General features: G+C 43.6%; 1 protein-coding gene across 3 annotated transcripts in view; it reads right to left on the bottom strand.

Moving 5' to 3' along the window:
- Positions 1 to 10,515, bottom strand: part of snx4 (sorting nexin 4) — a 69,469-nt gene extending 58,954 nt beyond the window's left edge. For 2 of the 3 annotated variants that reach the window (XM_070875485.1, XM_070875486.1), the window contains exons 1-2: positions 10,397 to 10,515; positions 6,485 to 6,609 (exon numbers count right to left, since the gene is read on the bottom strand). In XM_070875485.1, coding sequence (XP_070731586.1) covers positions 6,485 to 6,609; positions 10,397 to 10,504 — 233 coding nt within the window. In that variant the 5' untranslated portion in view covers positions 10,505 to 10,515. The remainder of the gene's footprint in view (positions 1 to 6,484; positions 6,610 to 10,396) is intronic. The other variant, XM_070875488.1, reaches the window with a different exon arrangement.
- Positions 10,516 to 14,999: the final 4,484 nt, after the last annotated feature.

Here is a 14,999-nt window from a genome sequence, read left to right as displayed (position 1 = left end):
AGGCAGTGCATTCCAGATCACCAACTCTTGCGTAATTTGTTTTCCCCTTCATGTCACCATTTGCTAATCACCTTAACTCTGTGTCCTCTGGTTACTGACCCTTCTGCCATTGGAAACAGTTTCTCCTTATTTACTCTTTCAAAACAGTTCTTGATTTTGAACACCTATAAAATCTCCTCTTGACCTTATCTCTAGTCTTTCCACATAACTCGAGTCCCTGATCCCAGATTCTAGTAAATCTCTTCTGCATCCTCCCAAAGGCCTTAATGTCCTTCCTAAATGGCAGTGGCCAGAATATAACAATACTCCAGTTGAGGCCTAAGCAGTTTATCATAACTTCCTTGCTTTTGTACTCATGAATAAAGCGAAGGATCCGGAATGCTTTTATATACAGGCAACTCATTTATCCACACGGATGCAATGGAATTTAAAATTCCGTGTGCGACGTCACTTTGAAACTCTGATGTTCCTTTCGAATGTTGCCTGTTGAGCCTTGCTTTTAAGCGCTCTGCCTTGCCTCAGCTCCCACTGTTGCTCGCACACAGGTCCACTGCCTCTCATAATTCATTAAAATGCCATGAACAGTTACAGGAAGTAATCAACAAGCCTAATGGTCTTTAGATCTAGAGGACTAGAATTCAAGGATTAGAAGATACTCTACAGCTATTGGTTAGAACACACCTGCAGTAGTGTAAGCATTAACTAATGTCAACTCACTAACGGAGAAATCGTTTACCCGGCATAGCCCAATCCCCGAGGGACCCGGATAATCGAGAGTTGTACATAAATGTAATGTACATAAATTTGAAGGCAGGACTGATATTCAATTTGTGTACATACACCTCATGTGTCTGTTCCTGCACCCCTTAAAAATTGTACAATTTAATTTATATTGCCTCTCATTCTTCCTACTAAAATGCATCACTTCACACTTCTCTGCGTTAAATTCCATCAGTCATGCGTCCAGCCATTTCAACAGTCTGATGCCCTTGTCCTCCTGAAGTCTGTTACTGTCCTCCCGAAGTCTGTTACTGTCCTCCCCATTGTTTACTTTGAGTTCCAGGTCATCTGCAAACTTTGAAATTATACCCTGTACACCCAAGTACAGGTCATTACTATATCAAAAAGAGCAGTGAGCCCAATACCAACCCCTGGGGAACACCACTGTATATTTCTGTCCAGTCTGCAAAACAACCAGTCACGACTCTCTGCTTTGTCCTTTAGCCAATTCCGTATTCACGCCATCACTGTCCCTTTAAACCCACAGGCTACAATTTAGCTCATCATAGGCAGTCCTTCGGAATCGAGGAAGACTTGCTTCCACTCAAAATATATGAGTCCTAAGGTGGCTGAACAGTCCAATACAAGAGCCACAGTCCCGGTCACAGATGCTACAGGTACTATTATATGGTACTTTTGTCAAATGCCTTTTGAAAATCCATATACACAGCATCAACCACACTACCCTCATCAACCCTCTCCATTACTTCAAAGAACTTGATGTAATTTGTCTCAATATTTGCCTTTAACAAATGCATGCTGTCATTTATTAGCCCATGATTCTGCAAGTGCCAATTAATTGTGACCCAATTAATATCTGCTGACTGGCTTGCAATTACCAGGTTTTATCTGTCTACTTTTTTGAACAGGGGTGTAACATTTGCAATCCTTCGACACATACCCAAGGAGGACTGGATGGTCATCCTCGTCTTTTCCCCTTCCCTGAATACCTTGTAGTCAGGAATAGCAACTTCCAAATCCTCCACTTCTTTAAGCCAGGTCTATTAATACACACATGCACTCCAAACCCACCTCAGACTCTTGTATTTTCCCCATCTGGTCTGTCCCATTTCTGAACTATCCTTTACTCTAGTGCTATTCATCTCTCCCAGTCCTCTGTGCACCTCATTTCTCCTCTTTCATCCAGGTACCCACCCCCTACCAAATTAGTTTAAAATCTCCCCACGAGGATATTGGTCTCGGCTCTTTTGAAGTGCAACCCATCCTTCTTGAATAGGTCCCTCCTGCCCCAGAACTGTACTGAACAAGCTTTGCATGTGAAGTACAAACTATGTATTGATAAGTATAAGTGCCAAAACAGATCTACAAATAAGCATAATACTTTTCTGCAAATGTCATATTGCACTGATTTTAACTTTTTAATGAACCCAATTTGTTTGGCAGACCCCTTCAATCAAGATCAAAGATTATGCACATAAATACATTTATAGTATGTCCAGTATACCTCCTCCTCCTCCTCCTCCTAAGATACCTGGGTTGCAAGCAGAACACTAACCTTGTAGACATTGTTGCATGTACCTGTTCTCTGTAAAAGGCAAGTAAAATAATACCAGGAGAACAAGTAACTTTCCAAATGTTTCAGATTCATTTTCCCTGCCCCCTGCAATATAAATCTGCGCACAACTGCCAATGCCTCCCTACTCCCATGGATCTATCCTCCCGGGGATTTGCAGGATCTTGCAGAAGACATCATTGGTGGCATTTCTCCAGTGAAATGAGATGTCTACTGTATATGCTCCATGTCTCAGCTATACAGGATGGCGGGTATCACTACACCCCTGTAGACCATAAGCTTAGTGCCAGATTTGAGGGCCTGATCTTCAAACACTTTTCCTCAGGCAACCAAAGGCTGCGCTGGCGGCAGTGTTGGACGGTGAGTATTCGCAATCAGGCCAACATCACCAGCATCAAAGCACTGACCACACTTGACCAGCTCCATTGGGCGCGCCACATTGTCTGCATGCCCGACACAAGACTCCCAAAGCAAACACTCTACTCGGAACTCCTATACGGCAAACGATCCCCAGGTGAGCAGAGGAAACATTTCAAGGTCACCCTCAAAGCCTCCTTGATAAAGTGCAACATCCCCACCAACACCTGAGAATCCCTGGCCAAAGACCGCCCTAAGTGGAGGAAGAGAATCCAGGAGGGGGCTGAGCACCTCGAGTCTCATCGCCGAGAGCATGCAGAAAGCAAGCGCAGGCAGAAGGAGCGTGCAGCAAACCAGACTCCCCACCCGCCTTTTCCTTCAACGACTGTCTGTCCCACCTGCGACAGAGACTGTAATTCCCATATTGGACTGTTCAGTCACCTGAGAACTCAGAGTGGAAGCAAGTCCTCCTCGATTGAGGGACTGCCTGTGATGACTCCCATGAAGTAAAAAAACCTTTTTTTTGCTAAATGTTGACCAGGATCTGTAAGGCAATGAGCCCAATGCCTACAGACTACATAAATGATTCTAGAAATGTATGGCAACATAATGAAACCTTCTTGCACATACTTAACAGTACATTCTGTAGGGAGATTTCAAAAAAATAAATCATGATTGCTTTCTGTGCATCTCCTAAAGCTGTGCCAACACTGTTTTTAAGTACTGTCTTAAATGAACACAACCAAGATTCCAACTTACATTCACTTCGCCCCCAGCATCCAGCCAAAATTGAAAGCTCATTTTTTAATATATACATGTTGCACAGTAAACTATTCACAATGTAGGCACAGAAAATGTAACATCCTTTTTAGCTTGCCTGGCACCAAAACAAATGAAGACTCCTGGGGAGAAAGTGCTTTATTCATTTTGGCAAAAATCCATTGAACATTTAACTCACGAGTTGTCCAATACTTTAGGCACTACTCATGTGTGGCTAATTGTGAATCCAGATGTGGCTAATTGCATTTATTGATTAGAATTTTTTTGAGTCATTAAGCATGTGATCCCAATACTTGTACTCCTTTCAGTACGTTTAACATAACATAAGAAATAGGAGGAGTAGGCCATTTGACACCATGGACTCAGCTCCACTTCCCTGCCCGCTCCCCATAACTATTCCCTTATCGCTCAAAAATGTGTCTATCTCCACCTTAAATATATTCAGTGATCCAGCCTCCACAGCTCTCGGGCAGAGAATTCCACATAACTGCAGTGTGGGTATTTTGACAACCAGCAATACAATCCAATTGAATCACATTATGGTCCAGAAAAATTTCTACGAATCTACCTGGTGGTCTGGGAGGCTTGTGGTCCTCATAGAAACAGAAATTTACAGTACGGAAGGGAGCCATTTCGGCCCATCGTATCTGTGCCGGCCAACAAAGAGCTAATCAGCCTAATCCCATTTTCCAGCTCTTGGTTGGTAACTCTGTAGGTTGCGAAACTTCAAGGGCACATCCAAGTACTTTTTAAAATGTGAGGGTTTCTGCCTCTACCACCCTTTCAGGCAGCGAGTTCCAGACCCCATCCACTACCACCCTTTGGATGAAAAAACATCCTCAAATTCCCTCTAAAGCTCCTACCAATTACTTTAAATCTATGGCCCTGGTTGTTGACCCCTTTTGTCAAGGGAAAATAGGTCCTTCCAATCCACTATATCCAGGCCTCAATTTTATACACCTCAATGAAGTCTCCCCAAAGCCGCCTCTGTTCCAAAGAAAACAAACCCAGCCTATCCAATCTTTCCTCATAGCTAAAATTCTTCAGTCCAGGCAACATCCACATAAATTTCCTCTGTACCCTCTCTTGTGCAATCACATCTTTCCTGTCATGTGATGACCAGAACTGCAAGCAGTACTCTAGCTGTGGCTTAACTAATGTTTTATACAGTTCAAGCATAACCTCCCCGCTCTTGTATTCTATGCCTCAGCTAATAAAGGCAAGTATTTCATATGCCTTCTTAACCACCTTATCTCCCTGGCCTGCTACCTTCAGGGATATGTGATATTGCATTCCAAGGTCCTTTTGTTCCTCTACCCATCTCAATGTCCTACCATTTATTGTTGCCTTGTTAGCCCTCCCCAAATGCATTATCTCACACTTCTCCGGATTGAATTTCATTCGCCACTGTTCTGCCCACCTGACCAGTTCATTGATATCTTCCTGCAGTCTGCAGCTTTCTTCTTCATCAACCACACAGCCGATTTTAAGTTATCATCTACATTCAAGTAAATCAGATAAATACACCACAAAAAATCAAGGGACCTAGTACTGTGGAACCCCACTGGAAACAGCCTTCCAATCACAAACACCCATTACCCAGGGCCTCTACGCGAAGGTCATCATAGACGCACACATATCCCAGGAGCGCAAGAGTTTCGTACGCATCACTGGGATCACGTGGGCCAGCCCAACCTATCAGTAGGGGATTCCCCCATTCATACTGGAGTGTTCCGATTCATACTCGAGTTCCGTATATCTGGAATACCCCCAAAAATACACAATTAAAAAAAAAAAATCACATTTCAAATGAATAAAAGGGGAATTTAATCATTTAAAAACAAAAATTTAATTTTTTTTTAAATAGTCTAAAAATAAATTTTACTTTTTTTAAAAAAAAACAGGATTTAAAATGTTATATATTTTTAATGTATTTTTCTTTAAAGTCTTGCATTGATAAAAAGCAAGCATTATGCCTGCTTTTGTCAGTCAAAAGAATTTGAAGGACATTACTGGATAGGAGTTGGGCAAATAGCTCAACTTTTTGCCTGTGGAGGCCCTTTAGTTTCGGATGCAATTCTTGACAGATCGCAAGTTCTGGGTTCAGGCACATGTGCTTCACATACCTAAACCTGGAGCTTGCAGGGACCCCATGGGCGCATGCAAACCTCGTATGCGCCAGTGGGGAGCGCAATTTCAGGCCCAATACTTAGTAGCAGCGAGGGCAGTTTGAAAATATTTAAGCACGTAATAAAGCACATTGCCCAGTATTAAACTGTACTGGGGTGTTCAATTTTTCCTAGAACATACCAACACTAATTACACTAAATAAGCCTTGTTGAATTGTACCATAAAAGCAGCAACATTTAAGGAACATATTAATACTGGAATAAAATGCACATTGGAATGTTCAGTGCATTAGGAAAACACAAACAGCTCACAAAGAGGCTCAGGACCAGCTAGAAAGTAGAGTGAAGAGTGAAAGATCGAAAATGATATAACGAACATAGAAGTTACTTAGAATGCTCCATTTTATCAATTCCAAATTTAGGCAAAAGCTCGGAAAGTCTCCATTTAGTCACTGGACCTTAGACACCAGTAATTTTCTACCCAAAAAGCATGAAGATTCTGCTACAGCACTGCCAACAAATTTACTTAGGATGAATTTTCTGTTTCAGCTGCTTTTTCTTGGTAGATGCTGATGTCAATTGTGATTGACCTTCCATTAAATTCAGTTAACATAACAACACTGGCCTGGCACAAGTGATCCGTTCCCTGGTCAGTTTAAAGGAAAAATGTTATATTCCCATATAGTATAATATAAAGGAATAGTAACATGTTGTAAATAATGAATCTGAAACTCTATAAAAAGTGATAACTTGAACATGTTAAAATGGAAGCTTGACTAAAATCCAATGACATCAAAACTCAAAAAGTAGCTTTTGTGTTTCCACCTAAAAATATAAATTACAGACCACTAAATTACTGCAAACCAGAGCTAAACATAATTTTTTATAATGCAGTTGCACATACCTGGTTTCAATGAGGTACACTGTATAGATCTCCTGCATGTTCACTGCATTTTTTCCAGTTCGTTTTTCGGCTTCAGACACATTGATCTCCATTTTCTTCAATAAGCAGCTTTCGCCTTCCATTATCTTTGCATTTATAAGAGAAGTTAATTGCAAACTAGAAAATTACCATTTACCCATGCATTTCATCCCATGCAGTAGCAATTCTCTATACAAATATTCCTAAATAAACTTTAGGAACCTCCAGTGCCATTGCATATTAGGTGTCAAGACCAAGCATAGTCTTCAGGTAAGGGGAGGGCTAAAGGACAGTATAATTGGACCAGGATGTGCAAGCATAATTCAGATAGAGATAGTTTTTTTTTAAATAGTAAAAGATACAGTAATTTGGGAAGCAGAGATGGCTGGAGCAGTGGACTTTCTCTGCAGTGCGCGGGTTGAGAAGTTCGAAAACAAATTACACCACCAGCAGTGTAATAATTGTGAAACGTTTATATGGGCAGTTTTCCATTATAAATGTTGACATAGAAAATACATACATGCAGATGCAAAATTTTAATATACTATAGATTGCCAAGAGATGAACTTCAGGGGTTTGTGGGTACCCAAGTTTTGGGTTAGAATAAACTTGCGGACTACTCCCAAAATGAATTCCCGATAAGCCATTTTAAGCATTACAAGTTGAATATTTTCTCCAATATGCTCCCCCTTCCCTCCTGCAAAGAGGGGAAAAAAGAACAAATCTTACATTATTATAGGGCACACTTGTTGAAAACTGCTTTTTAAAACACTTCCAATGGGAATTCAGTTTCTTAACCGATAAGGGAATAAGGGGTTATGGGGAACGGGCAGGGAAGTGGACCAGAGTCCATGATCAGATCAGCCAAGATCGTATTAAATGGTGGAGCAGGCTCAAGAGGCCATATGGCCTACTTCTGCTCCTATTTCTTGTGCTCTTATGTATGAATTGCTATGTTAAAATGTTACATATTGCCACTAGGTGGCTCTAATGGGAACTTCGATGCTTATGTCTTCATTAAGCTGCCCAACCACCAGGTTGTCACTATAGAGCCTTCCCATGCACTCCCATGGCAAGAGGTCCTACTGCCTGCACCAAAGATCTCGTTCCACAGCTCCACAAAAATCAACTGTTGGTAAAGATTTGTCTCATGGCCCTCATTCAAATGCCTTCCATTCAAGTGTCAGCTGCAGCTCAGTGAGTAGCACTCTCGCCTCAAGAGTCAGAAACATAGAAACATAGAAAATAGGTGCAGGAGTAGGCCATTCAGCCCTTCTAGTTGTGGGTTCAAGTCCCACTCCAGAGGCCTGAACACAAAGATCTAGGCTGACACTCCAGTGCAGTGCTGAACTGTTGAAAGTGCTGAGTTTCGTTAAACAGAGGCCCCCTTCCACTCTCAGGTTGACGTAAAAGATTTAATGGCACTATTTCAAAGAGCAGGGGAGTTATCCAGGCGTCCTGGCTTGCCGAGCGCAAATTGGCTGCGTGTTTCCTACATTTCAACAGTGACTACACTGCAAACCTTATTCTTCCTAAATCTCTCCTTTTGCCTTCAATCCCAGGCCAGCTCCCAACTCTTTCTGCACTTTTCTCTCCAATCCCAGGCTCCCTCTTGCCTCCATATTTTCTTGAATTTACAATAGTTTGGTAATCTTTGGTCTTCAGTTTAGGACCTTTATAGTAATTCAAGAAGTTTGGGGGAAATGTGGTGGCTGTGGAGGAAGAAGGGATAAATCCATTAAATGTTTGGTCAATTTTTGAGGCATTACACTGTCATGATGCAGATACCAAATGAGGCATCTTTTGCTTCAATTGACAACCCTCACCCACAACTCCAAGTGCTCAACAGCCTTCAACCCACAACAGCTCCCTCCCCCATGCAAATTGCATCACGAATCCACCACCATAAAATGCAGCTTCTGTCACTCAGGACTTCCATTTGCCACCATCTTCCAACCAAAATGGCAAGAAAACCAGAAACAAGCAAAAGGAAAAAAGTTGAGAAATTGAAGAGGAAAAAAAAAAGAGCACACAGACCTTTTCAAAAACAAACAGGCATAAAGATTGTGTTAAATGTGTAACAGTTATGTCTCAGTTGATTTTTGATAATTAATTCCACTATAGTCAAAATTTATTGAGACTTAATCAACTATAATGTTTTGAGACAAAAAGGAAGTATGTTTGTCCATTTAGAAGTCACTGGATTATTTCACAGTACAAACCAGGTTAAAGTTGGTTACTGCAAAATATACATCCTCGTCCCATATACAGTAATTAATATGCATCTGAAGATTGTTCCTATGGAACAAAAAAAAGACGGTTTAATGCACTGTCTACCCAGTGAAGAGGAATTAGTTCAGCCACAAAGTGGCAATGTATGAAAATCTGCTGTCATGTTGCTCAAGACAGTATACACCACCAAGAGATGTGGTTATAGTCTGCACCTCTGACAGCAGCAAAAACAGCAAGGGCTTCCAAGGCACTGTCCTATTCTTTTGATCACTTGCAAAGAGGCTGAGTTGCTGATTAGATGCAGGTCTACAAATCAGTTTTTCTCCTGCTGGATTGCACAGATCTTCCTCAGTCATTTGGACACAAGCTCACAGATGCAGAGCTGTTTTAATATGGATTCTGTCACAATAGAAGACACTTGGCAACAAAGACTCATTTATTTTCCAGCAGTGCTAGCAAAGCCAGCCTCAATCTATGCAACAGCATCGTACAGGATTGCTACCTTCAGAAGTGCCAAGGCACAACTTTTTTGCCAGCACCTACGGTTGCAGCAGCATCTCAGTGATAAACATAACCCGTGCCTCTAAATGCAAAAGCCATCTTATCCAATCCTAGCAGACACAGCCTATCAGAGCGCATTAGCAAAGTCCCATCCATGGCTTGTTCCTACCTTCAGGAAAGGCCCAGCAGCCACACGTGAACTCAAATGCAGACTTGCAAATAAACATGCAGTTACTTGTTTATTGTTCCAATACTGTTCAGTCCATTTCACAATGTGAATGCAACTTTAGTAATACAAAGCAGGTTCCACTTCACAACACAAGTTGTAATAAAAATCCAAAGTTAGTATCCAAACTGACTCCTGGACATTTTGTAAACCTATCAATTTAAGTTGTTCAGACAAGGCACAAGCTGTCACCCACAACAAACATTTAAAACTGAACTTAAACTGTTGGAAGATTTATGCACATGCATGTAAACACAGGTGCACAGAGCACTCTCCTGGGACGCAGGTTTGAAGAATCAGCCAGGGGCAATGTAAAACAGTCCATACCTGAAACATGAACAATTCGGTTCTCGCCACAGTTGCTGACTGGCGTACTGAGTGTTACCAGTGTGTTTTTGCTTGTGTAAAAACACCTCCCTGCCTAAAACACCCTTAAAAGTGGGATATTTTAGGACCAGGTTCCGAGGACAAGGGCCCGGCAGAGGGTGGGTGCAGAATTACTGCAAGCAGTCGGGCAACACAAATAAAAGACCACTCCGTGTCAATTATTGCTTACTCGGATCACACGATTAAACGCACTGTTTCCTGCAAGATGGATATAAACGGCAACACACAAAAAAACTTTTTGTAGAGGGGCAGAGGAGTTTGACGACAGGTTGTTGCACTTTGAGACTTGTCCCGAGCGGGAATGGAGAGCCAGTGATGAGCTGGGCTCGGTATGAACTGAAGCCGCAATGGGCTGCAATGGCCCGGCCTCCTGCGCTGGGCCCCGACACACAGCTGGCGGGCCCGCTCTGCGGGAAGTGCTCGCTCCTGAGGGCCAGGTTGCAGCCCAGTGGACAGCGGGGCGTCGTTCACCAAACCGAGGGCCCGAGGCCGGGTTATTCCCCGAGCTCCGCCCGCCCGGCCCGCTCACCCACCGCCCCGCTCATTACCGTGCTTTTGTTGCCGGAGATGTTGTGTCCGGACTCGGACTTCGGCTCCGTTTCGAGCCCCGGCTGACTCGCTACCTCGTCTTCACCCACCTCGACCCGACCGGCCATCGTCCGCCGACCTACACTGCGCAGCCGCGCGCTGCTTCAGCCCGGCTCGCTTTTAAAGGCGCAGCGCGCCCTCCGTCACTTAAAGGCATAGTCCACCCTCCGCCACCGTTCCACGCTTCATACAATCATTCAGCGTGTCTCTGCTGGCTCTTTGAAAGAGCTACTCAATTAGCCCCACTCCCATGCTCTTTCCTCATAGCCTTGCAAATTTTCTGGAGGTATGTCTGACTTACAGGAGAATTTCGTTTCTTCGAGACTAGTTGCAGCCACTTTTTTGAGGTAGAGTCCGTTCTCTGCTGTGAATGCAATCACTTACCTTATTAAGCTTTGCACGTGGAATTTCCAGGGATTGGAAATAAAGAGGGGATTAGAAGTGGTGGGTGTTACTTAATTTAACAAATTATGCTGAGATTCCCATATTTAGAGTTTTACTCCAATCTACTACTGTGACGTGTGATGCCGATTCTTTGGCACCTGTGTTCTGTTCTGTTTTCAGTTTCTTTACACAAATGGTTACGGTGCCTTTATTATCTTGTAGTAACCAGGGAGAAAGCGCCTGCTATATTAGAGCAGTCAATACCCAGAGGAATATATGAGGAGTAACATTAATAATCAAAGTATAAAGATTGCAAACCTCAGACTGGAAGCAGTCAGGTCCACCTGAGAGCAATTCCCTGTCCTCGTTCCTAGAAACCACATTTTGTGCATTTTACTTTTTTTAAATGATTGCAATGTAGAATAATTTTTATTTTGAGTAAAAGAAAGTAGACATTTTTGACAGGGTCTAAAGAATAATATAGACTAGCAATTGCAGCTGGTGGTAATTGCAGACAAACGTTTAACATGATCATTCAATATCCTCTATCCAATATTTTAACAGGGAGTGTTAAACTATTTATTTCGATTGAAGCTACTTTTACATTTATTTAAAAAAATATCTATAACACAGGAGATGCAAGGCAGAATTATGGTAGCCTTCAAAGTGCCAGAGAATGCACTAAATAAAGTGTCAAAGGTCCTTCTAGTAGGCATACCCTCAAATCTTGCTAGAAAATAATTCTCACACCTTTGATAGTCACATTTCCCTTCAGTAATTTCTAAATTCACCAATTCTTCAAAATGCACTTTGTGTATATTAGGATTTATTGGCTACAATGAAAGTGAACAAATGTTTTGTATCTCTGCAAGTTAAATACTGATCTATCACAGATTTGTTAAGGGAAGATCGTGTTTGACTAACCTGGTTGAATTTTTTGAGGAGGTAACAAAGAAGGTTGATGAGGGTAGTGTATATGATGTAGTGTATATGGACTTTAGCAAAGCTTTTGATAAGGTCCCATATGGGGTACTGAAGTTGCATGTTCAGCCATGAACTCATTGAATGGCGGTGCAGGCTCGAAGGGCCGAATGGCCTACTCCTGCACCTATTTTCTATGTCTATGTCTATATGGTAGACTGGTCATGAAGGTTAAAGCCCATGGGATCCAGGGCAAAGTGGCAAGTTGGATACAAAATTGGTTTAGAGGTAGGAAGCAAAGAGTAATGGTTGATGGAAGTTTTTGTGACTGGAAAGATATTTCCAGTGGGATTCCGCAGGATTCAGTACTGGGTCCCTTGCTTTTTGGAGTATATATCAATGATTTAGATTTGAATATAGGGAGTATGATTAAGAAGTTTGCAGATGACACTAAAATTGGCTGTGTGGTTGATAATGAAGAGGAACGTCATGGACTACAGGAGGATATCAATCTACTGGTCAGGTGGGCAGAGCAGTGGCAAATGGAATTTAATTCAGAGAAGTCTAAGGGTAATGCACTTTGGGAGGGCTAATAAGGAAAGGGTATACACATTAAGTGGTCGGCAACTTAATAGTGTAGATGAACAAAGGGACCTTTGAGTGCTTGTCCACAGATCCCTGAAAGTTAGCAGGCCAGGTGATTAAGAAGGCATATGGAATGCTTGCCTTTATTGGCCGAGGCATAGAATATAAGAACAGGGAGGTTATGCTTAAATTGTATAATACTTTGGTTAAGCCACAGCTGGAGTACTGCATGCAGTTCTAGTCACCGTATTAAAGGAAGACGTGATTGCACTAGAGAGGGTGCAGAGGAAATTTACGAGGATGCTGCCTGGATGGAGAATCTTAGTTATGAGGACAGATTGGATAGGCTGGGTTTGTTCTCATTGGAACAGAGGAGGTTTGGAGGAGACCTCATTGAGATGTACAAAATATTGAGGGGCCTGGGCATAGAGGATAGTAAGGGCTTATTTCCATTGGTGGAGGGGTCTATTATGAGGGGGCATAGTGGTTGGTGAAAGGTTTAGAGGGGATTTGAGGGGGGGGGTGCTTCTTTACACAGAGGGTTGTGAGGATCTAGAACTCACTGCCTGGAAGAGTGGTGGATGCAGAAACCCTTACCACTTTGAAGAGATTGTTGGATGGGCATTTACAGTGCCATAACCTGCAGGGTTATGGACCTAGAGCTGGTAATTGGGATTAGACTGGATAACCTATTGTTGGCTGGCACAGATATGATGGTAAGTACTGCAGGGAATTGAATATGGCCAGGGTGATCTCCTGGACTAGTTTTGATCACCCGGATGGGTTGGGGAGGAATTTTCCCAGATTTCATTCCCTAAATTGGCCTGTGTTTTTATCTGGTTTTTGCCTCTCCCAGGAGATCAGATGGCTCCGGTTAGGGTGGAGTGTAGAATGTTTCAATGTAAGGGGTGTCCCAGTTGTGTGGGGTGGACTGGTTGCACCGGATGCTCTTTACCTTTCCGCCATTGTTCATTGTTCATAGGTTTATATGTAATCTTCAGGGCTGCTGACCAAGGGCTCTTTGTCGGCATTCTGCGTTGTGAATTTTTATGTTTCTATCCAGGTCCTGCCTGGCCTGCTGCCTGATCTGCTGAGATTTCCAGCATTTTCCATTTTTAACCTATCCAGGTCCCGTTGTTCAGTCCAGTCCCTCATCTTCATATTTGTACAGCATATATTCAGGCAGTTGTTTTCGGGCGCAATGTCAGCTTTTATAAAGCTATTGGTCAGCACTTACTGTTTTCTAAAAGGAAAAGAAAGATTGCATTTATATAGCACCTTTCACAACCATCATACGTCTCAAAGTGCTTTACAGCCACTGAAGTACTTTTGGAGTGCAGTCACTGTTATAATGTGGGAAACGCGGCAGCCAATTTGAGCACAGCAAGCTCCCACAAACAGCAATGTGATAATGACCAGATAATCTTTTTTTATGTTGATTGAGGGATAAATATTGGGACTGACTATTTGTACTGCCCTTTTTTTGACCTTCTGTACCTGCGTGCTCTCGAGACTCCGCCCACGATGCCTCTCACCCGGCTAAACCAGAACCGGAAGTGCGGGCCCGCCGGAACCAGAACCGGACGTGGGGGCCCTGAACAAGTACATTCTGAAGCCTCCTGCCAAGCCGCAAGCCGCTGAGCCACCGAGACCCGAGCCTCTGACTGGGCCCCGAGCCTCCCGCTGAGCCACCGAGACCTGAGCCTCCGACCGGGTCCAGAGCCTCCCGCTGAGCCGCGGTGGTGGCGGGGGGAGAGCGGTGGTGTTGGGGGGAGAGCAGCAATGATGGAGGGAGAGCGACAGCACCAATGGCGGGAGAGTGGCAGCGGTGGGAGCAGAGAGAGCCTGGGCAGGAGAGTGAGAGCTTGGGGGTGGGGCAGAAAGGAGAGCTTGGGGGTCGGGGGCAGAGAGAGCGTGAGGGGGAGGGTGGTGGGGGAGAGAAAGAGAGTTTGGTGGGGGGAGCGAGAGAGAGCTTGTGGGAGGTGGTAAGCCTGGGAGGGGGGGTGGGTGGGGGGAAGAGAGATGGGGTGGCATGAAGAGAGAGACACGTGCGGGGAAGATCGAAGGGGAGAGAGGGAACTCAGGGTAGACGGATCATGTTCTTCCAACCCCCTTTACACCCACACCCGATTTCTCGGAAAGCTCAGTGCAAGTGTTACAAGGGACATCATTAGAGTGGATGAAATCCAGAAGTCACGACCCTGTCACTATTCACTTCATACCCAATAAACCGGTTAACAATCTGCACACAATGCCCCATCTATGGCGGAAGGGGGGGGCGCGGTAAGGTCATGCACTTGCGCTGGTGTAAGGGACTTCAACTGGTGGAGGTAGCACTGCACTGCTATGACATCCTTAATAATTGATTCTATCATTTTACCCACGACTGAGGTCAGGCTGACCGGTCTATAATTCCCTGTTTTCTCTCTCCCTCCTTTTTTAAAAAGTGGGGTTACATTGGCTACCCTCCACTCCATAGGAACTGATCCAGAGTCAATGGAATGTTGGAAAATGACTGTCAATGCATCCGCTATTTCCAAGGCCACCTCCTTAAGTACTCTAGGATGCAGTCCATCAGGCCCTGGGGATTTATCGGCCTTCAATCCCATCAATTTCCCCAACACAATTTCCCGACTAATAAAGATTTCCCTCAGTTCCCCCTCCTTACTAGAC

Source organism: Pristiophorus japonicus, chromosome 3 (genome assembly GCF_044704955.1).
Source record: "Pristiophorus japonicus isolate sPriJap1 chromosome 3, sPriJap1.hap1, whole genome shotgun sequence".
In the NCBI taxonomy this organism is placed as follows: Eukaryota; Metazoa; Chordata; class Chondrichthyes; family Pristiophoridae; genus Pristiophorus; species Pristiophorus japonicus.
The sequence above is the reverse complement of the archived record's forward strand: the minus strand, read 5'-3'. Positions and strand labels throughout refer to the sequence as shown.